This window comes from Chelonia mydas, chromosome 2 (assembly GCF_015237465.2).
Source record: "Chelonia mydas isolate rCheMyd1 chromosome 2, rCheMyd1.pri.v2, whole genome shotgun sequence".
Taxonomy (NCBI): Eukaryota; Metazoa; Chordata; order Testudines; family Cheloniidae; genus Chelonia; species Chelonia mydas.
In genome coordinates this window covers 228071713-228097661 of record NC_057850.1, presented here as the reverse complement: position 1 = coordinate 228097661, position 25949 = coordinate 228071713, and the positions used below count along the sequence as shown (strand labels likewise).

The 25949-nt window shown below is 41.7% G+C and overlaps 1 protein-coding gene across 1 annotated transcript in view; it reads right to left on the bottom strand.

The window, feature by feature from the left end:
- The window catches only part of GPR158 (G protein-coupled receptor 158), a 306945-nt gene that overhangs the window by 118046 nt on the left and 162950 nt on the right, over positions 1-25949 (bottom strand). The window contains exon 5 of the mRNA XM_007058480.3: positions 622-690. Within this exon, the coding sequence (XP_007058542.3) occupies positions 622-690 (69 nt within the window). The remainder of the gene's footprint in view (positions 1-621; positions 691-25949) is intronic.

The following is a 25949-nucleotide window of genomic DNA, read 5'->3' as shown; positions in this document are numbered from 1 at the left end:
TAAGTATTCCAGCTAAAAGAACCAGAACTATATTGTTCCATATTTTGCCCACTTACACTATATAAATAACAACACATCTTCCCAAACTTACACTACACTTACAATATATAAATAACACATATTCTCAAACATAAGGTATTCCAGATGTCACACAATTTCAGAGATATTTAATAAAACATTAAAATAACTCCCCTGCTTTGTAATAAACTCCAGAAAGCACTAGATATATTCAGTCTTTGTTCTTTATACACAAACTTGACATTTTTGTCATTTTTAAGTACAGTAGAGGACCTAGTTTCCAGCTTTAGATATTCTGTTCAACTGGGAACATACAATAGGCAACCTCAGAAAGTTTCCATTATCCCCTTTCCCCCCACCCCGCCGTTTTTTAAAAAATATCACTATTTAGTGTATTTGCAATATTCTCTCTATAGTACTCCCTGCGCTTGGAATTATTACAAATACCAAAAAGTTAAGAGCACTTACTGAACACAGTACATTAAAATAATTGTATTAACTTACCTAGTATGTACATAGTTTTGATATCTGTATTTATCACCAAATTGCTTATGTTTTAAAACTTTGGCAATAAAATCAGTTAAAAATAACAACATAACTCACCGGGAAGTACAGGAGGAGTGATCCAAAAAGGATGGTTTCCAAAAGAACCAGGCCTGAAGCCCTGATGCTCTAGAAAACAGAAAAGGATGCATGACATTAGAAAATATTATTCATTTTCTCTTTAAGTTCTGAGCTATTTATGAAAGAAACCTTCATACTTGTCTGCACAGGGCCTGGCACAATAATTACCTATAAATATTATTAATCCTGATACAGTAGTTAAATTTTAATTGATTTCAACCATAAAATATCATTCCCTCTTCAGTTTTGAATGTTGTTTAACACAAAACTGTTTAGATAGCATTTACTAATGCCCAATTTTGCCTTTAAATGTACATGCATTGATTCAGATCATGGGAGTTGCAATGATGAATTTAAGGGCAGAATTTGGTCTGTTCTGTTTGGATTTCAAATAGTCCTTCAAACCTTTTCACATGCATATTTAATGCCAATACCCTGGCTTCTGTAATATGTATGAATATTCTAAAATTTTATTATATACCAGAAGTGGCTTTTTAGAATGAAAGCATATAACTTTATTTCCCCCAACTTTTGTATGAGAATGCTGATTCAGTCATTCACTTTTAAGGAATCTATATCTAGCCAAGTACTGTACCCCTTAATCCTATCTATGGCACTTTGAGGCCTAATCATTATGTTCCCATTATCATTTGCTTATTGTTGTAAGTAAAAAAAAATAAAAATTGATCAATCTTCTCCTCCCACTATAAATCTTGTTCCAATAAGTTAAATGATTTATATACAGTAATCTACAGCTTATATAATAAGATAAAATGTAGACACTGCATTTCCCATTTCCTTAACTACCTACTTCATCCAACATTTTGTAATAAATCACTCTGTAAAACCCATTGTTTTTCTTTCAAACAAGGCAATTTTATGGTAGGCTGTCTCTCCGCAGAGAGGCAGGATGGCAGAAGGGCTCTTTGAAAAATCCCCTTGCTTCCTATTAAGAAAATTCTTTTATAGCCTGGAATCAACCTGCCATGCAAATCTCTCCTGTGGCTTTGGTTGGGTACCACCATATTCGTTGTAAATAAGACAGTAATTTTTAAAGACTTTTTGAAAATGTTTTACAGAAGAACTGGGGCCAAGGGATCCTTTTTTTCCTTGGCCAAATCCCCTGCAAGGAACTCTCCAGATGCCCTCATTCAGGGAGTTCACAATCTGACTGTGACGGGACATACCAACCCCCCAAGGGTTAAGGAATTGCTCTGGGCACAGAAAGACACACCCCCTCACCCAGTGCTGAGCATGCTCCCAGTGCAGGGAGAGCTCAAAAGGAAGCAGCTCAGCTCAGTCTGTGTTGACTGAGCAGGAGAGCAGTTGGGTGCTACAACCTCCTGCAGAGAAGCCACTGGGGCTCACAGTCAAGCTGCTGCAGACCTTTCAACCATGGAGGCCAAGGACAACCAGTCACTACAGAGAGGGGAAGATGCTCCAGGGAGTGACCCAAGAGGACTCCCAGGGGGACCCCAAGACAGACCTGTGGTGCAGATGAAGGAACAGAAGTAGGAGTAGGAAGTGATCGAAGGAACAGGCATAAGGGCACCTGTCCCTAGGCCATGTATCTGGACCATTATTTTGAACAGGCCTGGGTTGGAACCCAGTGGAGCAGGGAAGATTTGGAGTTCCCTACCCCCAGCCACTGACTCTCGTTACTGGGCGACACAATCATTGAATACAGCTGCTGAACCCTGCCACTAGACCAGGTGGCCTCTGACTCTCACCATCCAGAGTACTGTCACTAGGCAAAACTGCCAGCCTTGGACTCAAAAACCCCCTTGACACTGACTAACTGAGATTCCCTTCTATCAATAATAGTTACATCAGCTGATCACTGTGACAAGTGTCTGATGTACTTCATGGGATAGATTGAAAGACTGGGCAGTTCTTACTATGCCTTTGTATTATGAAACCCAATGGCTCCTAACTCAGTTGGAGCTGAGTTTAACATCATTTCCGACAAAAATTGTTTTTTGCAGCTGTGGCTGCTCAAAGCCAGTGGCTGTCCCATGGCGCCATTACTGACAGGCACTAGCAATGCCTAATTTAGCATACGTAAGAATATGGAGAATCCACTTCAAGAATGCTTCTCTGGGTGCTGCAGTGTTTTCCAACTATTACCCATGTCAAACCTCCTGTTTTTAAGAAAGATAACCAAGAATATAATAGTACTGCAGCTCTGGGTGCCTCTCCATACCAATGACACATGAGGTAAGTCAAGATGAAGGCCTTTTTTGAAGGCTGAGACTGCATTAATTAGGGGTTATGAATGATCTCTTACTGGCTTTTAATTGAAGTCAGGGAGCCATTCGGTCATGCAAGACTTCAGCAGCTTTTAATATGAATGAGCACAGTTGATGCTTCAGCCACATAAGTTATGCCTACACAGCCTGGGAAGCAAACCTCCCACCCCAGGTCAACAGACTTGGGTTAGAGGGGCTAGCACTAGCATGATAATAGCCGTGCAGACAGCGATTTGAATTTGTGGCTCAGGCTGGAGCTTGGGCTTTGAAGCCCAGGAGGGGGGTAGGCTCCAGAGCCCAAGCTCCAGCCCAAGCTTCAACTTCAAAATGCTGCCTACACAGTTTTTGTTAGAGCTCTAGGGAGAGCCCAACTAACCCAAGTCAGTTGACTTGGGCCAGGAGGTTTGCTTCCACGGGCTGTGTAGATATACCCATAAGGACTTTACTAGTGTGTCTGGGCCACCTTCATGGGATTCAAGTAACAACTTCTTTCAATCTTCACTAAAAAGTTAATTGTGACCAGATGCTTAACACAATTAATATCAATAGTGAGGGGGAAGGAACATAAGCTAGAATAGTGAAATAACAGGTTAAAGAATATTTAGATAAGTTCAAGATTTGTTCAAGTTGGCAGGGCTGGGTGAAATTCACCCTCAGGTACTTAAGGAACTAGCTTAAGCAATCTCAGAACCATTAGTGATTATCTTTGAGAACTCCTGGAGGGCAGGTAAGGTGCCAGAAGACTGAAGAAAGGCAAACATAGTACCTATCTTTTAAAAGGGAAACAAAGAAGGACCCAGGGAATTATACACCAATCAGCCTAACTTTGATACATGGAAAGATCCTGTAATAAATTATTAAACAATTAATTTGTAGGCACCTAGAGAACAATAGAGTGACGAATAATAGCCAACATAAATTCGTCAAGAACAAATCATGCCACAACAGCCTAATATCCTTCTTTGACAGGGTTACTGGCTTAGCTGATGGGGGGCAGGAAATGGTAGACATGATATATCTTGATTTTAATAAGGCTTTTGACACTGTCCCATGAGACATTCTCATAAGCAAACTAGGGGAATGTGGTCTAGATGAAATTACTATAAGGTTGGTGCAAAATTGGTTGAAAAACCATACCCAACAGAGTAGTTATCAATGGTTTGCTGTCAAACTGAAGGGACATATCTAGTGGGATCCTGCAAGGATATGTCCTGGGTCCAGTACTTTTCAATATTTTGATTTATGACTTGGATAATGGAGTGGAGAGTATGCATAAAATTTGCAGCTGAAACCAAGCTGGGAGGGGTTGCTGGCACTTTGAAGTACAGGGTTGGAATTCAAAATGATCTTCAGAAATTGAAGAACTGGCCTGAAATCAATATGATAAAATTCAATAAAGACGTGCAAATTACTACATTTAGGAAGGAAAAATTAAATGCACAACTACAAAATGAGGAATAATTGACAAGGCAATAGTTCTGCTGAAAAGGATCTGGGGGTAACTGTGGATCACAAATTGAACTTGAGCCAACAATGTGATGCAGTTGTGAAAAAGGTTAATATCAATGTGGGGGGTATTAGCAAAAATGTCATATGGAAGACATGAAAGGTAATTTTGCTTTACTCCGCACTGGTGAGGCCCTTAGCTGGAGTACTGTGTCTAGTTTTGGACATCATACTTGGAAAAAGATGCAGAAAAAATGGAGATGGTCCAGAGAAGAGCAACAAAAATGCTAAAAATTTAGAAATCCAGATGTATAAGAAAAGGTTAAAAACACAGGGCATGTTTAGTTTTGAGAAAAGAAGACTAAGTGGGGATCTAAGGACAGTCTTCAAATATGTTAAGGGCTGTTATAAAGAGGATTGTTGATCAATTGTTCTCTATGTTCACTGGAGGTAGGAAAAGAAGTAATTGTCTTAATCTGCAGCAAGGGAAATTTAGGTTACACATTAAGAAAAAATATTCTAGCTATAAGGATAGCTGTGCATGGAACTGGTTACCAAGGGAGGCTGTGGAATCCCCATTACTGGAGGTTTTTGACAAACACCTGTCAGGCATGGTTTAGGTATATTTGGTCCTGCCTCAGCATGGGAGGATGAACAGATGACCTCTCAAGTTCCCTTCCAGCCCTACGTTTCTGTGATTCTATACCTATAATATTGAAAAGAAAACAGTCTGTAGTTATCTTGTATTTGTATTTCACCACTAAGCAACTGAAGTGCCATGTGTCTAAAGGATCTAAGATATCTACAGTGTTGTTCAATGTATATATATTATGGGCAAGATTTTTACCCACAAAGGAAAGAATTTTCATTTACTGCAGAGGAATGTTCAGAAATAGTAAAGTTAAGAACCTTGGCATTATTTTCAGCAACATCGTTTCCCTGGAAAGCTACATGTTGGATATAGTACAAAAGTGTTTTCATTCAACTGTGCAATCTGTGCAGACTGCACCCTTATTTCTCCTGTGGTGAACTTGCAGACACAATACATAATCTTCTGACCATGAACCATGACTACTGTAATTGCCTCTTGGATCTTGTCTACACTAATATTTTAAAACCTGTTTGAACAAGTTAAGTAATACCATTGGAAATCCTAGTGCAGGCAGGATACAAATGTTCATTCCTAGTTGTGTTTAACCCTTTTGGAACACATTTTTGTCTGGCCTGTACTATAAATTTCAATGATGTTAGCCAACACAAATTACAACATGATTAAAAATGGTAGTGTAGGTGGGACCTCAGTAGGGCTTCTAGCAATGTTTCACCAACCATTTGCATCCAGTGTAGAGATGTAAAAGGACATTTGTGCACTAAATGGTCACCTGTGGTCATACTCCAGCAGCCCTATGATTTTCTACACAAGCTGCCTATAAAATGGTATATTCTGAGATGAATCTGCTGAATTTTAGAGAACTCACTAGGGAGGGACTGAATAAAACTGAAATCTCTTAACAGATTTCGGTGCTCTGATATTTCATGCCTTTTAGGGGTTCACGTTTGTGCCTCTAATCAGAAGGTGATGAATCCTTTATATGGTGCTCCCTAAGGCATGGATATTGATAACCATGGACTTCTGCATCCATCTGTCTCCTCCCCATTTACAAGTCCAAAAGCACTCTCTTTTTGGAAGTGCTTTTAATATAATCACTTTCCTATGTGCTAGGATATTTTAATTCATATTTTATGTATTTATCATTTTAGCTGCTTTTGCATATAGCATCAGGGAACATGCATTAATACCTATTGACATTTTAATTTCCATGTAATCCAGTCTGAAGATTTTAGGTTTCCCCAGTGCACTCCCTTAATATAAGATAAATCCACACAGTATTTCAATAGTATGTAAGGGGCAAGGGGAAAAAAAGAACATGGAGACTTTTGCATCCCGAGTGAATAAAACAGTCTTGTTCTATCTCCCTGATTTCTGGAGGGAATACTTTATGCCTTCCTGTGTTAGGAAGAAATCTGTATTTCTTCCACTCTCGGGAATCATTAAATATCTATATTGAAATAATGCAGCTTCTTTGGGAACTGTTGCTTTCCCACAGGCTGACAAGCCAAGCAACTTCTTTGATTAAAGAATTTTATACTAAATGTTCAAATACTTCTATATTTTCCTCTGGAATGACTGTCACAGCATGACCCTCCATACTTTATACAGAGTTATAAAGCATTTAAATGGATGCGACAAACAAATTTAGCCCAACTTTTGTGCCTCTCTGACAACAGAATTATTTGAAAAAGTTTTAATGAACAATAGATAATAAACAATTGGTTCATTTTACTTACTTGGACTTTCAAAAGTCTTTGGACTTTGGGGTGAATGAACCAGGAATTAAAATTGCAAAGCTTGTTGGCAAAGCAAAGTTATTTAGGTTAATCAAAACTAGTGAGGGTTGTGAATTCCATAAGGATCATACAACATTAGGTCCTTATCCTGTAAAGACATACACAGATGTTTAATTTTATACTTGTGGATAGCTCTCTGAGAATGTGAACTCCTTAATTCCAACTGGCAAGAGGGTTATAGAATATCCTGATTGTGGTATGTACATTCTGGTTCAAAGAATGTCATGTGAGGCCTTACATAAAAACCCGGGTCACACTGGTCATTGCTACCATTGTGAAATGTATGTACACATATTACGTAAGGAGTTATGTCTATGTACTGCAATTACATTCTTAAATTCTATATCACAGGAGAAGTGAAGAAACAGGTTTTCTGTCAAACAAAAGATGGTTTATTCACCAGTCTCTCAGTTGAGATGTTAATTGGGCATTGTAAGCTAACAAAATGGATGTCTATTAACATACAAAGTTATCAAAAAGAGATGTGAAGTCAACAGGGAAGAGCACACAGGAAAAACAAACCATGGAGGGGAGATATCCTGTCTCTGAGTACAGACAATGAACTTTGGAGATATAAAAAGAAGGCAAAGACAACACCACCTTATCCTGCACCTAGGAAGTAAATGGGCAGTGCGTTTACATGAAAACTGGACCTCAACCAATCTTGGTGAAACACTGTAGAAAAGACTTTGGGTGAGATAAACTTCTTTAGATAATAGAAAAGGAGTACTAGTGGCACCTTAGAGACTAACAAATTTATTTGAGCATAAGCTTTTGTGTAGCTCATGAAAGCTTATGCTCAAATAAATTTGTTAGTCTCTAAGGTGCCACAAGTACTCCTTTTCTTTTTGCGAATACAGACTAACACGGCTGTTACTCTGAAATCTGTCATTAGATAATAGAGTAACCAGTTAAGTTTAGTCTCTAGAAAGCATGTTATGATTTTATTTTATATATAACCTTCTGTTTCCAGTGTCCTTACTCACTATTTCTTGACTGTTGAATCTGTGGTAATAAATTTATCTGTGTTTTCACATATGAATATATGTAAGAGTGGTCTGAAATTCAGTGTTGATAAGTGCAAAGTAATGCACACTAGAAAAACTAATCCCAACTATACATACAAATGATGGAGTCTAAATTAACTGCTAGCACTCTGAAAATATCTGCTCAGTATGCAGTGGCAGTCAAAAAAGCTAACAGAATGTTAGGAACCATTAGAAAAGGGATAGATAATAAGACAGAAAATATGATAATACCATTATATAAATTCATGGTTCACCCACACCTTGAATACTGCATGCAGTTCTGGTTGTCCCATCTCAAAAAAGATACATTAGAATTGGAAAAGGTACAGAGAAGAGGAACAAAAATGATGAGGGGTATGGAACAGCTTCCATATGAAGAGAGATTAAAAAGACTGGGACTGTTCATCTTAGAAAAGAAACAAATAAGGGGGGGGGATAAGATAGAGGTCTATAAAATCATGACTGGTGGGGAGAAAGTGAATAAGGAAGTGTTCTTTATCCTTTCACATAACACAAGAACCAGGGGTCACCCAATTAAATTAATAAGCAGCAAATTTAAAACAAATAGAATAAATACGTCTTCACACAACACCTGTGGAACACGCTGCCAGGGGATGTTGTGAAGGCCAAAATCAAAAGTGGGTTAAAAAAAGAATTAGATAAATTCATTGAGGATAAGTTAATCAGTGACTATTAGCCAAGATGATCAGGGCACAACCCTGTGCTCTGGGTGTCCCTAATCCTCTGACTGTCAGAAGCTGGGACTGGATGACAGGGAATGGATCATTCAATAATTGCCCTGTTCTGTTCATTTCCTCTGAAGCATCAGGCACTAGCCACTGTCAGAAACAGGATACTGGACTACATGGATCATTGGTCTGACCTAGTATGGCCATTTTTATGTTCTTATGATATTAAACACGGTGCTGATCCTGAAATGAATCATACAAGCTGGTGTGTACATTGTTTTGTTGGGGACAGCAGCCCTGATATTTCTGTGAGTGTTCAGTGGATATGGGACTGAACACTACAAGAGAATGCTTTGAAGGGGCTCCAGGACTGTAGTGCACCTATTGTTAACCGACAAAGCAAAATAAGGGCTGGCATAGCCCAGAGGAGAGCGCTTGGGTGCGTAACAGGGTGATGGTGGCCGGGAGCTGACAGTAAGTTACGCACAAGAGAGTCTCCCTCATGCTGGAGGCAGGGGGCAACAAGATGACTTAGAGTTCCTGGGTACCCCGAGAACCATCACAGCAGGATTAGGGCTTTAGGTTACTGGATAGCAGGACAGTAGATGAACTTCAGTGTGGACAATTGCACAGTAATGCACATTAGAAAGAATTACTTAAGTTACTCACACGAACTGGGTTCAGGGATAACTGAGAAAAGATCTACACATTGCGCCAGACCCTCATCTTAACATGAATGGAACCACAGTGATTTATGCACATTGAGGATTTGGCCCATCACTGTGAATTGCTCAAGATAGTCCAATATTTTATTCGCTTTTTAAAATCATTATTGCACGTTCAGCTGATGCCTTCATTAAGATGGAACCAGAGCAGCTGAGATGGAGATGGGGCAATTACACAAGATCTTTTTTTCTTTTTTTTTAAATTGTGTTTTAGCCCTTCCGGTGCTAAAGAAAGCCCTTTGAATGTGAGAAATTGGACTAATTAGCTATATTGACTATATAGGATCTGGGAACATGCAACTCATTATGTTTTTGATAAAATACACTCAATCTAAATGCTTTTTTTGGCCAGGTACGACACAAACAAATTTTTAAAAATAACAAATGATTACGCATTACAGCATTTTGAGTTGTGAGAGTAGGTGCATAGGCCCAGGCCTCTGTGAACCAGGAAGCAGTTAAGCACCTTCAGTGGGCAGAGAAGGGGCAAAGCAGAAGTTCCACCATGATGGGTATAAGAATTTAAATAGAATTCAATACACCCCTCAGCATGTGCTGATGACAATATACCCACTCATAACTAGAGCTTAAATTTACACCAACACCACTGGATTCCAACATATGAGGGCTTTATTTCAGTTAACTAAGTAATAGTCTCTCTCTCACTAAATATATAATGTTTGATAAAGCCATAAATACAATCCTGAATGCAAATATTTAAACCACCAATTGCTAAGATGCTAGTGGCATTCTCTTTAGATATAAATGACCCCCATTCAATGACTTGCCAAATTCAATCACTGTAGGAGTGAGTGTTTTATCTAATTTAGTTCTGTCCTTTTGGCTGGATTTGGATCATCACCCACTATTGTGCTTTCCTCTAAATGTTTCCCCCTACTGCACTGCATTCCCTAAAGTAATGGCTGTTGCTGACTTCATCTAGCAGAGTACTCCATACAGAGACACACAGAAAAACATGTATATCCAAATACAATTAACAACGTTGATTCTAAATTTGCAAGTCATTCATCCTGTTTAACTGTCCTTAAAAGGCCTAAAAAGGCTGGCAGTGTCTTTTATGGCTGCAGAACTAAAATTATACGTGTACTCTGATTTCTGTGAATTCAAATTACACTATAAAATCAATACATAAAGCCAACTTCTACAAGATTGCTTTCCACAGACACACTTCTACCATAATCTAAAGAGCAAATAAGCAGAAACTAGACTCGAACAGGCCAATTACGAAGTCATTACATGGAATGTTTCCATTTTATTTTAATTAAAATTACTGTAATCACAGATCTGGTAATTTAAAAGGTTTGACGTGAACTGATCACATACATCAAAGTTTTGGTAAGTTTTTATAAAATATAAACAACTTTTACAAGTTGGTTCATGTTTCTAGAAAGTCTCAATAAAGGAAACATACCCTGGGTTTGATTAAGACATATGCTCTTTGTCCGTTCAGCAGACAAAGAAAAGTCAGACTTTCCCCATTAAGTAGAGCAATGCAGTCTTACAACACAAAGTAAATGGACACTGAGTGGCTTGTACAATAGTACTGACTACCTCACATACCATTAGGTGTGAGTAAATACACTAAGTGCCTGGATCTAAGGCAATATATACCAATAAAATGTATCAGCCATCTACCTAAGGTATTCATACCGTCCCCCTTACTGTAGTGTCTGAGCACTTCACAATCTTTAATGTGTTTATCCTCACAACACCCCTGTGAGGTAAGGCAGTGCTATTATCCCTTTTTACAGATGGGGACCTGAGGCACAGAGAGGCTAAGTGACTTTCCCAAGATCACATTGGAGGTCTGTGGTAGAGGAGGGATTCATAGATTCTAAGGCCAGAAGAGACCACTGTGATCAGCTAGTCTGACCTCCTGAATAGCACAGGCCATACAACTCCCGCAGAATAATTCCTAGAGCAGATCTTTTAGAAAAACATCCAATCCTGATTTAAAAAGTGTCAGTGACGATGAATCCACCACGAGCATTGATAAATTGCTCCTGTGGTTAATTACTCTCACTGTTAAAAATGTATGCCTTATTTCCAGTCTGAATTTGTCTAGCTTTAACTTCCAGCCATTGGATCTTGTTATATCTGTCTCTGTTAGACTGATGAGCCCATTATTAAATATTTGTTCTCCATGTAAGCACTTACAGACTGTAATCAAGTCACCACCTCCTCTTTGTTATCTAAATAGATTGAGCTGTTTGAGTCTAAAAGGCATGTTTTCTCATTCTTTAATCATCCTCGTAGCTCTTCTCTGAGCCCCCTCTAATACATCAATATCCTTCTTGAATTGTGCGCACCAGAACTGGAATACAGTATTTCAGCAGCAGCCACACCAATACAGAGGTAAAATAATCTTTCTGTTCCTACTAGAGATTCCTGTTTACGCATGCCCGGATTGTGTTAGCTCTTTTGGGTACAGCATTTGAACCCAGGAAAGCACTCAAAGCACTGAACCATCCTTCACTTATGCAATACATTAGTGTATGACAAGGTAGCTGAGCAACACGCTGAGATGGGCATCACTTAGAGCAGCACTATGAGATGATAAAGGGACTCAAAGTCCTATCTTGTGAGGCCTCCAGCTATAGAAGAGCTCACACAACCAATCCTCCAACAGCGTCCCTGTGAACAACTCTTCTGTGAAGAACTTTTCAGTCTTTCCCCTCATTATCTCAAAAACTACTTCTCTTTCTCTGGATGGCACCCTCTATAGTTGAGCCAGTGTGAACACTATTAATGGGGCTGTACCACGCTATCAGTATTTGGTGTATCCAATAAAGACAGGAGAGTTATCTACACACTGGCCACAACTTGCAAGGAGTGTTACCAGCATGCCATGGGTAGATTTACACTGAAGCTGGAAGGTGTAATTTCCAGCAGAAGTAGATATATCCCTGGTAACCCTAACAGCATCCCAATGCAAATGGGCACAGGGCTCACTGGTATCTAGTAGTGAGTTTCAGCTGGCCTGAAAAGCTCCAGTGTACCCCAGCTCACTATTGTCATAACCTGTATCTAAAAGGTGTCATGTCAGATATCAGTAGAAAGCTAATAACACACTGATCATTAATATTGTGTGGTGTATGTATGGAGGACAAATGCAAAATTACAAACTTATTGGAAATTATGTTCTTAACGTGTGTCTGACAGGCAGAGCTGAAGTTACCCCATCCTAGACAAAGGAATGTGGTTCTGCCACCTTGAAGGTGCTTTCAAGATACGCTCCCATTGTCCCTTAATGTATTTACATAAAAGGCAAACAGGGCCGTCAAGCCAACAAGAGGAGGAAACAACCACTCAGCATAGCATCATGGCAGGGGTAGGAGATGCAGGAACAGATCAATGTGCATTTTAGCAAAAACCAGCACGGGAAGAAACCAGCAGGGAACTTCCTTCACCCAGAGACCCCATGTCACCTTCCTCACTGCTTGAATTTACTTTGGGGGTGGTGGGAGGAACCTTCTGAAGAATGCATTTCAAAGGTTTACTGGGCTATTAAAGAGAGGGGCAAAGAACTCCAAGTTATCTTTCACCAAAGAAAACAAAGGAGCTGAGAATTTTGTTGGAGATCCTGACCCAGGGAGTAGTGAGCCACCTTGCTAGAACAAGGTTGGGCAAACTACGGCCCGGGGGCCGGATCCAGCCCGCCAGCCGTTTTAATCCGGCCCTCGAGCTCCCGCTGGGGATCGGGATCTGGGGCTTGCCCCGCTCCAGTCCGAGAGCAGGGTCGGGGGCTGCTCCACGTGGCTCCTGGAAGCTGCGGCATGGCCCCGCTCCGGCTCCTACATGCAGAGGCAGCCAGGGCACTGCACTCTGCACGCTGACCCCTCCTCAAGCGCTGCCCCTGCAGCTCCCATTGCTGGGAAGGGGGCAGCATGTAGAGCGGAGCCCCCTGGCTACCCCTATGCATAGGATCTGGAGCAGTGCCATGCTGCTGCTTCCAGGAGCCGCTTGAGGTAAATGCTGCCCACAGCCTGCATCCCTGAGCTTCTCCCCATGCCCTAACCCCGTGCCCCAGACCTGATCCCCTTCCCGCTCTCTGAACCCCTCAATCCCAGTTTGCAGCATCCTCCTGCACCTCAAACCCCACATCCTCAGCCCCACCCCAGAGCCTGCACCCCTTCCCACTCCCCAACCCCAATGTTGTGAGCATTCATGGCCCGCTATACAATTTCCATTCCCAGATGTGGCCCTCAGGCCAAAACGTTTGCCCACTCCTGTGCTAGAAGGAAGTGTGGTAAGAATCTTACCTTGAACCAACACTATAGTTTTGTTAAGTCTTAGTCTCTAGAAAGTGTTTTTAACTTTTATTTGCTTGTAGACATTTCTAACTCCATCCTTTATGCCTGAACTCAAAATCTTATCTCCATTTGTTAATAAACTTGTTTTACTTTAAATCTAAACCAACCCTGTGCTGTGTTTGAATTGAATTGAGTGTTATCTCCAGTTAAAATAAGAAGCTGTTCATTTTGTCTTTTTAGAGGCATAACAAACTAACCTTATTATTCCTCTGAATGGTCCAGGAAAGGGTAGGACATTGAAGAGCGCATGGTTTGGGGAAAATTTGGGACTGGAGAGTGATGGGGTCATCTTGCCAGATGTAACCAAGGTTGGTGGATACCAGACTGTGGCTGGGGTGTAACAAGCAGGCTGCTGGAATCAGAGCTGCTGAATCAGAGCTACTTAGCACACAGACACTCAGTGCGTGCTTGTTTGCTGGCTGCCAATGTCCAGGCTGTGAGCCACATCAGAGCATTTAAGGCACTCGGGGTTACAGGGCAAGTGGTGACGTAACCCCTTACCAGTCTGGTAATGTAATCCCAGAACGTGATACTCACCCTAGCTTCAATCGAGCTAGCATACTAAAAACAGAAGTACAGCTGCAGCAGCACAAACAGTGAGACAGGGTAACCACCCTGAGTACAATCATGCTTGTCTGGTCTCACCTCTTAAAAGAAAAAAAATCCAAACTCCACCAGAAACAATCCCTGACAGCTCCATTGCTTGTATAATTAATCAAGTCATCTCTAACTAGCACAGTAATCAGGTGTTTTAGGATAAAGCCCAGTGGAATTTTCTTCCACTTTCATGCAATGTTAGTTGAGCTCCCCCCACCCTCCCCGATCAGCTGCTTGTTTTGTTACATCTGCTTTTGCTGTTAGCATTTGTTTAGGCTTTTGCTTATTTATTTCTCCAGTGAGATATTGTTGGTCTTGTGTACTGTTTGTTCATTTGCTGCTTTGTCTGTGTGCTCACTTGCTTTCAGAGTTTTATTTCTCTGTTCCCTTGTTTGTGCCAGTGAAAGTGTCCTGTCTTGTTTTCTTTTTCTCCCTCCCCAGTTATATGCTGCTGCCACCACAACAGATTTGACTTCTGGTTAACATTTACATTTTCCCCTCTCTCATTAGGGTTTTTTTGGGTTGTTTGAAATTAGTTTACTTCTTCTTTAAAACGTAATAATTCTGAGTAAAATGTTCACTAAGATGAAGAGTGAATGGGAGTGACCAGAGGACTCCTGGTTTACAGCTTCAATCCAGCAATACTGGGCTCAATCCAGGAGTAACTGGATTAAATTCTATGGCCTGTGTTACACAGGAGGTCAGTCTAGATGACCTAATGGTCCCTTATGGTCTTAAGCTATATGAACCTCTGAATGCCCCTCCTACACTCTGCCCTGGAAGATTCTTGAGAAGGGACCGCCACCTCAGTCAAACTATGTAGTGTGGAACATTGTTCACTTGGGAGAATTCCATCAAAGCCATTGCCACTTGTCAACCAAGAGAGTAAATGCAATCTAATTACTGTCAGTTCCTGCACAGGAAGCCACCAAGTGGACCAGACACAAGTTGTACAACAGAACTAGATGCAGTGCAACAAATAAAAAGTGAGAGCGAAATAACACTTATGCAGTTAACTTTTTCAGAAAGGTTAATCAGCAGATGGGTGTAGTTATTGAGGGCTGGGAAACAGACTGAGGCTAGGGAAATAGTTAATTTAAAAAAGAAACTAAAAGTAATTTGATTAGAGGGGTATTTGGAGATGCCCTGAATAGTGACAGAACTAATTGCACCTGTACTCCCCCTCCATGGCCCAGCAAGGGCACTCATTCTTAAGCTTCTGGCTCCCCAGCAGTCACCTCTCTTAGTTGGGGACCCGCATCTCTTTCCCTCCTGACTAGGGTATTTTCAGGCTGCTCAGTTCCTTGACTACATTGTGAATTCTCTGTTTAACCAGGCCTGCTTTGCCTTCTCCTCTGAGGCTAGGAACTAGTGTAATTGCCTGTTATGTTACCACACAGCTCTTTCTAAGTAAGCACATTTATTCTTCAGGTGAAAGCATTACCAAAAAAAACCATTAAAAGCAAGAAAATAATCTATACGCAGGCTAATAAGCTTACCAGAGATCACCCCAACTCCAACAAAGGGTCTGGTAAATGACTAGTCCTTCAAACCCCACAGGTGATTTTCTGTGGTTACAAGTTCATAGCATCTCTTTGCTCAGAACAAGCATACCCATGAATAGGTCAAATTCTCCCACCCCTTCCCACGAAGGATTGGGGCTTTCCTTAGACAGAAGATCCTGTCTGTTTGCTGGATCAGAAAGAAGATACTGAGTTTAAACTCAGGGTATTTATCCACAAGTCCTTTCTTTGTCTGCTAGTTTCTAGAGAAGCTAGTTTGAACTAGTATATGGAAATATGTCTAGGCAGTAGTACCTCTTGGGAGGTGTTACAACCTAAGTGAATTTGCCTAATCACCCCTGATTGTTCTTAGTGGGCTGTGGTCCTGCTCTCCTATGGAATTACTTGCAATCCCTGGCCCACAGTGATACATAAACTTAATATGGTATGATTCCCACAAAGATATTGCAGAAAATTGCTATATCTGTCACAAGTTCCCTTTAAAGTATATATGTAGATAAACTGAGATGTCACGTGCCTATCACCACCTTGATCACTTTACCACCTTTCCCCTCTAATTGCTGAGATCTACTTTTACCAATCTATAAATGTGTGTACCCTAGTGGAAGTTACAGCAGACTCTATTAGAATCTCTCCTCTTCTGTTTGTTTCTACTCAAGAATGAATAGTCCCCAAAATCAGTACACAAATAGACCCGTCGCTCTATTCTCAAACCTAGCTGCAAACTGAAACCAGTTGAAAAGTAAACTGTGATTTCCATGAGCACATTCTTTTAAATTATTTTATTAAAGATATTTTAAAATACTGACATATACATTCATATGCAGAGAAACAACACAAACTAGTAAGAAAATGCATAATAAACCTGGTTCATTACTTCACGCCTCCTATGAAGCAATTTCAGGTGTCTCCATGTACAAATTCTTTAGAACAGGGGTACAACCATTTTCTCACCTCCTCACAATTAGCCTTTTGTCACAAAATACCACCCAACCCCAGAAAACCATTTATCAAATGTTTGTTGTTGTTCCATAGAGTAACTTGGTCTCCAATATGAGTAGAGTGTGCCCCCAGTACTAGTGTGTGAACTCTTACTCATAAAATTAATCAATATAAGACAGAACCATGAACTGACACCTGGGATGAGAAACTGGTTGATATCAGATTGGCAAAGATCCTGGAGGGTTTTTGCCTTCGTCTGCAGCATGGGTCACTTGCAGGTTTAAACCAGTGTAAATGATGAATTCTCTATAACTTGAAGTCTTTAAACCATGATTTGAGGACTTCAGTAAGTCAGCCAGAGGTTAGGGGTCTATTTCACAAGGGTGAGGTTCTGTGGCCTGCGATGTGCAGGAGGTCAGGCTAGATGATCATGATGATGCCTTCTGACCTTACAGTCGAGGAGACTATATGGCTCATAGGATATGTCTACATGTCAAGCTGGGGAGGTTGATTCCCAGCTCAAGGAGACATACATGAGCTAACTCTGGTTAAGTTAATGCACTAAGAATAGAGTATAGCCATGGCAGCGTGAGTGGTGGGAGGGGCTAGCCAGCCAAGTATATGCCTAGGGTCTTGGATGGGCACATATTTGGGGCACCTGGCCCCTCCCTCGGCTCACACTGCCACAGCTGCATTCTATTTTTAGCAAGCTGGCTTGATCAGCTCTAGAGCGAGTGTTAGAGAGCTTATTCCTTCACTCTCCCACTTCCCTGGTCCTTCTCGCATGAACAGAGAGCAACAATACCCGAAGTCCGAAGGTGCAAATAATTCGATGTTTATTGGGGTGAACTTCCAGCAAGCTTAAATACAAGTTCCTTTTTCCTTATTTTCGAATCCCAACTTACTTCCTGTTTGCCCCTAATTTATATAGTAATATTCTTAGCTATACCTTAACCAATCATTCTACTGAAATTTAACTAACCAATCCTAACATATTGTAACATGATTAGCTAACCAATTATATCCCACCACCTTAATTAGATTACACCCAGCAAAATTAATTATACAGCTGACAGAAACAATCACAGAACCAGACAGAGATTATACAGACAAACAATAGCAAAGTGGGAACTCTCATGACAAAACAATACAGAAGTGAGGATTTCACATCCCAGCTATTGATAAGTGAGTTCTTGCCAGACAGGATGCTATCAAACTAAGTTTCCTTTTACATTTTCTAGGCACTTCCCTTTCTCTGGAGGAGATAGGAATTATCAGGACAGGATTGTATTCCTAACAGCCCAATAGCACCTTCTTTCAACGTGACTAGTTTGGAATGTGAGGATGTGACTGTTCGCTTCCTGGCTTATGGCCGCCTCTGCTGCTTAGCCAAAGGCCTTAGCCTAAGAACAGGGCCTCAGACTGTCACAGTAAGAAAAGGCCCTTACACCAGCAGACAGTGATTTTGATTCTTTCTTTTATACCTCTAGAACTAGCCAAGTGATAAGAATACCCCTAAATTCTTAAAGTACAGGCCTTTACAGACAGGCCTGAATATCTATATCCTAACAGCGAGTACATCTCCTCAAGCTGAGAATGACACCTCCACCTGGAAGTCTAGACATACCCATGATATGTGGCTCTATAGAAAACTCACAGCTTATGCAGGATATAGCTGTACCACATTTCAACTGAGCAAAGGTTACTTTCAGTGAAACTTGGCCTTGTCCACTCAAATAACTTGAGCCCAGTGAGGGTTTGTAGACAAAAACTGAAATCTTACATTTGACCCTATATTTTGATCCTAAATTTACCCTAATTGTGAGCTCAAGTATGGAAGTGCATGAAAATTCATGAAGTGTCACAATAACCTATAACAATACACCTTGATGGGAAAAGGTGCAAAAGGGAGACAGAATGATTAAATTACTACAAATAAAAAAGTCTGGTGACATAATTCAAGGACTATGTCAAAATCATGTCTGATAAACAAGAGAAATACAGGACCAAAACTGGTGTGTCAGAAATTAGAACAGGAGAACATAAGAATGGCCATACTGGGTCAGACAAATAGCCCATTTAGCCCAGTATCTTGTCTTCCAAAAGTGACCACTGCCTGGTGCTTCAGAGGGAATGAACAGAACAGGGCAATTATTGAGTGATCCATTCCGTTATCCACTCTCAGCTTCTGGCAGTCAGAGGCTTAGGGACACCCAGAGCATGGAGTTGCATCCCTGACCATATTGGCTAATAGCCATTGATAGACCTATCCTCCATGAATTTATCAAATTCTTTTTGAAACCACTTATAATTTTGGCCTTCACAACATCCTCTGGGAACAAATGCCTGATCACCTTCCTCTCCTCCAAGTGCTTCAAAATGGATTCCTTGAGGACCTGCTCCATGATTTTTCCAGGAACTGAGGTGAGGCTGACCGGTCTGTAGTTCCCCGGATCCTCCTTCTTCCCTTTTTAAAAGACGGGCACTATATTTGCCTTTTTCCAATCATACGGAACCTCCCCCAAATCGCCACGAGTTTTCAAAGATATTGGCCAACAGCTGCACTATCACATCAGCCAACTCCCTCAGCACCCTCGGATGCATTGCATCTAGCCCCATGGACTTGTGCGTGTCCAGCTTTTCTAAATAGTCCTTAACCTGTTCTTTCACCACTGAGGGCTGCTCACCTCCTCCCCAAACTGTGCTGCCCAGCTCTCTTGGACTCCTTTCCTGCTCATATTAGCCTCCCAAGGGATCCTGCCCATCTGTTCCCTAATGCCGTCAAAGCCTGCTTTTCTGAAGTCCAGGGTCCGTATTTTGCTGCTCTCCTTTCTTCCTTGTGTCAGGATCCTGAACTCGACCATCTCATGGTCACTGCAGCCAAGGTTGCCAGCCACTTCTACTTCCCCGACCAATTCTTCCCCATCCATCATATCTTTGAGGCAGGACGTCACTATTACACAGTTGACTGCACTAGCTGCTGTGGGGAGGTCCAGGCCCTTGTCCATGGCAAGCTTCAAATGATTTTTCTGTTCCATGTCCCAGCTTGACTGGGAGGGTGTCCAGAACATTGGCAGTATCTTGGTGGAGATGGAAAATTCTCAGTTAGCCCACTCCAGAATGAGAGGCTAGATAATGGATGGTCGACGGACAGGTCAGTTGTTTCAAGTGATGGGCAAATTATGGCATGCTGTAGGGTGGAAGGTTGATTTTACTCCTCAAGGAAGTGTTGCTGATCTCCATTAGCATGGGTTCCACATGCTCTCAATTCTCTTTCCTTAGCCAAGAAAGCAAGGGTCAAAGTCACAACTGATGGTCACTGAGCTGTCCCTCTAGGATATAGTTTGCAGAAAACTTCCCTGTGACTTCATGTTCAGCCCCAACACCTGAATCATCAACTTGTTGATTCATTAAGGTGTCTAATACATCTTAAGGCATCAGTGATGGCACTACACTGATGAGTATGTTTCACTGTGTAACTCTGATCCACACACAGGCATGCTCTTCTTCAGAGAATTTGAATATGAGCTTCTGCTCCCTATGCATGCACTACTCCTGTTCTAAATAAGGGTTAGGTCTCCAGAAAATCAGATTTTCCAATCCACTAAAAGTTCTGGCATGGCTGCCTCCTACACAGGCTGCCCTATTCCCATCCCCATTGTGAGAGAGAGGATGGGGGATGTAGGAGTCGGTGCAGAGGCAGAAAGGGGGCATAGTAGAGTCAAGCTCCTCCTACTCTGCCCACCCCATTGGCATCGTCAAGGCTGAATCCCCACTCTGGCACTTTGAATGCGGAAGATGGCGGCCCGCAAGGATTTTAAAAATTAATATTTGCCACTCCAGGCTTTTTTCTGACCTTGGCTTGGTAAATGCAGCCACCACCAAAATACAAAAAAACCCCTTAGACCCAGGAAGGAGCACTTGGGAATTCCTCCCTGTGGGGTACCCTTAAGCCCTTTCACCACCCCCCAACCCCCAGGGAAGAGCAGAGAAAGAAAACAAAGGAAATTAGCTGTTGCTACCAGCTAATCAAACAACATGCACAAACCTCTTGGGACGCCAAAAATTCAATCCTGTTCTTTAAAAAGGTTAATTTTATTAAAACAAAAAAGAAAGAAAATACTTCTGGAACATAGGCTTCTGCTAGATTTTAAAAGAGCAATTCCAAAAATTAAGCACCAAAATAGCTTTCTTGGGATTTCAGCTTAAAGGTTACAAGCAAACAAAAGCATCTGGGGTTAGCACAGAGGAGTCCATTAGCCACAAGAAATCAACAGAAATAATCCTCAACGCGTCTTTCTAAACATTCCTGATCTACTTACACACTTGGGCATTCCAGATAAGTAGTTCTAGGTATGATCTAATGATTTATGATCATACCTGGCTTAAAGCTGCTTACAGCATTGCTGCTCTGTACCTCTGCTCTCTGGGGAACAACCACAAACAAAGGGAAGTTTTTTTTCCGAATTTTAAAAAGTTCTAGCCCTCCCATTGGCTCTTTTGGTCAGGTGCCCACTCCTTTTCTTTTACTTGTGGGCTTGTTAACCTTTTACAGGTAAAGCAAGTAGAGAACAGCTACTAAGACGAATTTTATAGCTAGCTGGCTGGTTGGGTGTCCATAAAAGGGAGCTACCTCCCCTCTCCCCCCGCTTCATTTATCACAAGCATAAATTCCATGAAGCAACTTACAGCAGTGTCAGAAGTTAGAGCACGCTCCCTGCTGCTCTCAATTCTGCCAGAGCAAGACAGACAGGGACCAGGGAACCACATCTCTCTCCCTCTCTCCCTGCAGTCACCATTTTCCACTACACGTGAGTGCAGCATGCATCAAACCAAGCTACTTTGATGTTTCAGTAGTGATCTCTTTAATAACCACCTTTGGTTTTAGAAATTTACTTTCTTTTTATTGTAAATTTTCTCCTTAAAACATCTGAGAGTCAACTTAGTGCCTGAGAAAGCTAGAAATGAACAGTGCAAACTGAACTACTACTACAGAGTGCAGGCAAGTGTTTTGCAAGCATCTTCCCCAATAGTCTTCAGTCTGATCTTTTGCCTCCTCTACCACTAACTGTGGCCTTTGTTAATTAAGCACTTTTCTGTACTACTGATTTTAAATTTCAGTGCAGCAAAAAAAATATTCTTTTGCAAATTGTGTTTAACCGTTCCATATTTTGGTATTGCTCAATATTTGTTCATAGCATTTAGAAATGTTAGTAGGCCTTAGGATAAATAACCACTCATTGTCCCCACATCTCTGAAGGCAGTGACCATATCAGCTCTTTGCTTTCAAAACACTGCAGTAAATCATATTAAAGAAGGAAAATCCCACATGCCTCCCAGGTACTGCTGGAGAGCCATAAATAAACTTAATTATTTCCACAAGGGAAATGCAAATATTTTTATATGGCTAAACTGCATCAGATAAAATGAAACAAAAAGCTAAAATGATGGATAAACAAGTGTGAAAGATATTGCATTTCAATTCTCTATGGTCCTGTGCAGTTAACAAAATACAGCCACATTAATTAGCATTGAATTTCCAAACATCCACAAACAAAGCAAAATTTTGTGCTTCAAAGTATTTGCAATGAGGAGGAAAAAAGAAAAAAATGCAAGAAGAAAATTAGAATAATTCTCTATCTGAGCTGTCACATTCTGTATCACTGGATTCAACAACTAGATCTGACAGGCATTTGGCAATACTCCAGCAAAGCTGTAGTTTTCTCTAGGGCCACATGTCACTATGAGCCATATGCAACGTGGCACCATGGAAAGCTAGTGAGGGGGAAAAAAAGAGTAACATACTTTGATTTTTCTCACTTTCACTGAGCAGCTCTGCCATTTGAAAGTCTGCCATTCCTAAGAAGGAATGAAAGAACCGGCGCACTGACTGCAAGACAATTTACATTGGCAAAGGTAACCAGCTAACAAGATGGATGCGCCTGACGCAATTTATTAGAGAAAAAAACTAGGAAGATTTGCTCACCAATCCAAAATATGAACATAACACATTACTACTTCATAAACTGAAAAGTAACCCTATGTAATTCAGTGCATATCAACAGAGCAGCGTTGGATGCATAGGACAGAATCATGGAGGTGACTCGTTTAAATCAATCCTCTGGGAGACTAAACAGATAAGAAAAATACAGAGACCAGGCAATTCACCCTGGGTATAAAACAAAGATACAGCAGATCTCACGGGGCACAAGTGCAACATAAATTACTCAGTTGGAAGGCACTGGGAAGATAACCACTACCCACATAAACAACAAATTGTCTGAAAAGACAGGCATTTATTAAAGATTGCATATGTAATGGGGTCTACGTGCCCTTTGGTGTTACAAGGGGATTTATTCTTGGATTAGTACTGCCCTGCTCCAGGTTTGGCAGGTTTCCACTTGTGTTGTGGGTGCAAGGATATGTGTTCTAGGGTAGCCAGGCACCTGGCTTTTAACCAGAATGCCCGCTTGAAAAGGGACCCTGGAGATTCCGGTCAGCACCGCTGACCAAGCCGTTAAAAGTCCAGTCAGCGGTGCAGCAGGGGTAAGGCAAGCTCTTTGCATGCCATGGCTCCACGCAGCTCCCAAAAGCGGCCAGCATGTCACTGCGGTCCCTAGGTGCAGGGGCAGCCAGGGAAGCTCCGCGTGCTGCCCCTTCCTTGGCACCGGCTCTACAGCTCCCATTGGCCAGGAACCATGGCGAATAGGAGCATTGGGGGCGCGGGCATCATGCACCATGCAGAGCCGCTGGGCCGTGCCTCCGCCTAGGAGCCGGACATGCTCGCTGCTTCCGGAAGCCACACAGAGCCAGGGCAGGCAGAGAGCCTGCCTTAGCCCCACTGCGCTGCTGACTGGGGGCTATATGCGGTAAGCACCCCCCAGCTGGAGCCCGCACCCCAACCCCTCTCCCACACCCCAGGTTGGAACCCCCTCCAGCACCCTAACTCCCTCCCAGAGTGCACACCCCATACCCCCTCCCACACACCCAGCCCTGAGCCCCCTTCCGCACCCAAACTCCCTTCTGGAGCCCGCACTCCCTCCTGCACCCCTGCCCCAGCCCTGAGCCTCCTCCCAAACTCCATACCCCTTGACCCCAGCCCAGACCCCCTCCCACATCCCAAACCCCTCATCCCCAGCCCTGCCCCAGAGCCTGCACCCCCACAGCCAGAGCCCTCACCCACTCCCACACCGCAACCCCCTGCCCCAGTCATGAGCCCCCTCCCACACCCTGAACCCCTCATTTCTGGCCCCACCCCATAGCCCACACCCCCAGCTGGAGCCCCAGCCCAGTGACAGTGAGTGAGGGTGGATGAGAGGGAGGGGGGGTTAGACTGAATGGGGGGTGGGCCTCATAAGGGGTAGGGCAGGGTTTTATGCAACTAGAAAGTTGGCAACCCTAAGGTGTTCTGATTCATCAAAAGCAGCAGAAAGCCAGGGTGGAAGGTATACAAGCAGCAGTTCCAGGCATGCAGAAGCTCTGCAGTGAAGCAGAGAGAGAGAGAGAGAGAGAGACAGAGACAGAGAGACAGAGAGAGAAGGAGTTTTAGGAATAAAACTCTTATTTGAATAAATTCCACTTCCCCATCCATTCTCCCGCTCCCAGCCTGGATTATCAGTTTTTTAAACTATGTCTTTATTTAGAAAGGTTTAACAGGTTCACATGTCCTAGCCATGTAAATATCAGAGACAACACAATAATCTTTACAACAATGAGCTTTTGCTTAGTAAAACATTATAGAATAATATAATCTTTGGATCTCTCTATTTACCGTGTTACAGACTGAGCATTTTACCCTACCCATGACATGTCATTTCTCGTGATTTTATTAATTTGAGTGAATTCTCTGATTACACACATTTAACAAACCAGGAATGTCTATCAAATGTTAATATTGAAAAAATTGGACAGTTGTGATGTTTAGGTTTGTTTATTTTTTGGCAGGCAAACATAGTTTTGAGTACTGAATAAATGGTGACTAAATATCTAAGTATCTATAACAACCACCTCCCATATATTTTTGAACCATTCCTCTAAAGATGGACTATTTTTCTTTTTCCAGTGGGAGGCTATCAGTAGCCTAGCAGCAATAAGCAGAGAAGAGATTAGTGAATAAAGGTTTTTGTCAATGTTAGGAGAAATTGACCCTTTGTGTGATTCCTTACTATGGTCACATGACAGAAAGGAAGGAAGTCTCTATCACCTAGGGAAAGTAATTGGTCTTAAGTAGAGAGAGCTCGTTGACTTTAAAAAAAAATCCTGCCAAAATGAGATTTAGCTGCAAGTAAAAATTTTCAATAGGATACTTTGAAATTAAACAATTTTTGTTTTGCACTGCATGTTTTGTTTTGATTTTCAATTTTTGGTATTTGGATTTTCAGTGTGTGTGGTATTTTCCCCCCTTTGTTCCCCTTCAGCCCCTTTTCCCCTACGGTTAAATGTATTTTTTTTTTTAATTGAAAAAGTACAAAATGTGCAAGGAAGGGCTACTATTTAAAAACTTCATTTCTTTTCAAAATTTCCCACAAAAAATAGAAAAAAGTCAATGTAGCCAGGATAGAGTTTAAACAAGTAGAGAGTATTTCACTGACCCTTGCTGTATGACCTTCAAGCTGGAATTCAATGAGCAGACTGGGCTGAATCTTCTCTTTGCCTTTTGTATTTAGAGCAAAGGCTGAGACTTGCTAGTTCCCAGCCAGCCTTGCCTGTGACTCCAGGAGAGAAGGACAGCCTAGAAACCAGCAGCCCTTTGTGTCACTTATATTTATATTCCTAGCGTTTGACAAGGTCTAATGGAATCAGTGTATATAAATACTGGCATGCCCCCGCAGCCAGAGAGAGTCCTATAGGGCCTGAATCAAAGCCCATTGAAGTAGGGTTGGCTGAAAAACATTTTCTTTTCACAAAACAGTTTTGAGGTTTCAACACTTGTTTTCATTCTAATGTGGAAGGAAAATGACACCTTTTGAAAGTTTTTTGTGAAGCAGGGAGACCATAAATTCTATAGCCCAGTGGTTAGGGTACCAGCCTGGGATATAGGAACCCCAGGGTCAAGTCCCTACTCCAAGTTAGGCAGGGCAGGGACTTACCCCACATCCCAAATTGGTACCCTAACCCCACTGGACTATAGAAAAAGAGTGCCCCTCCCTTAACATTTCTGTTTCAACAGAAAAAAGACTGTCAAAAATACTCCAATCAGCTCTATACTGAAGTCAATGAGAGTGTTTCCATTTACTGCCAGACTTTTCCAAAGTTGACTACAATTAATTAAGCTGTTGAGATGATCTCTCATGGAAGTAGTGCAAGAAGTAAATTCATTGTTTATATGTATTATTTTTTCAATTATTTCCTTTGTAATTAATTTG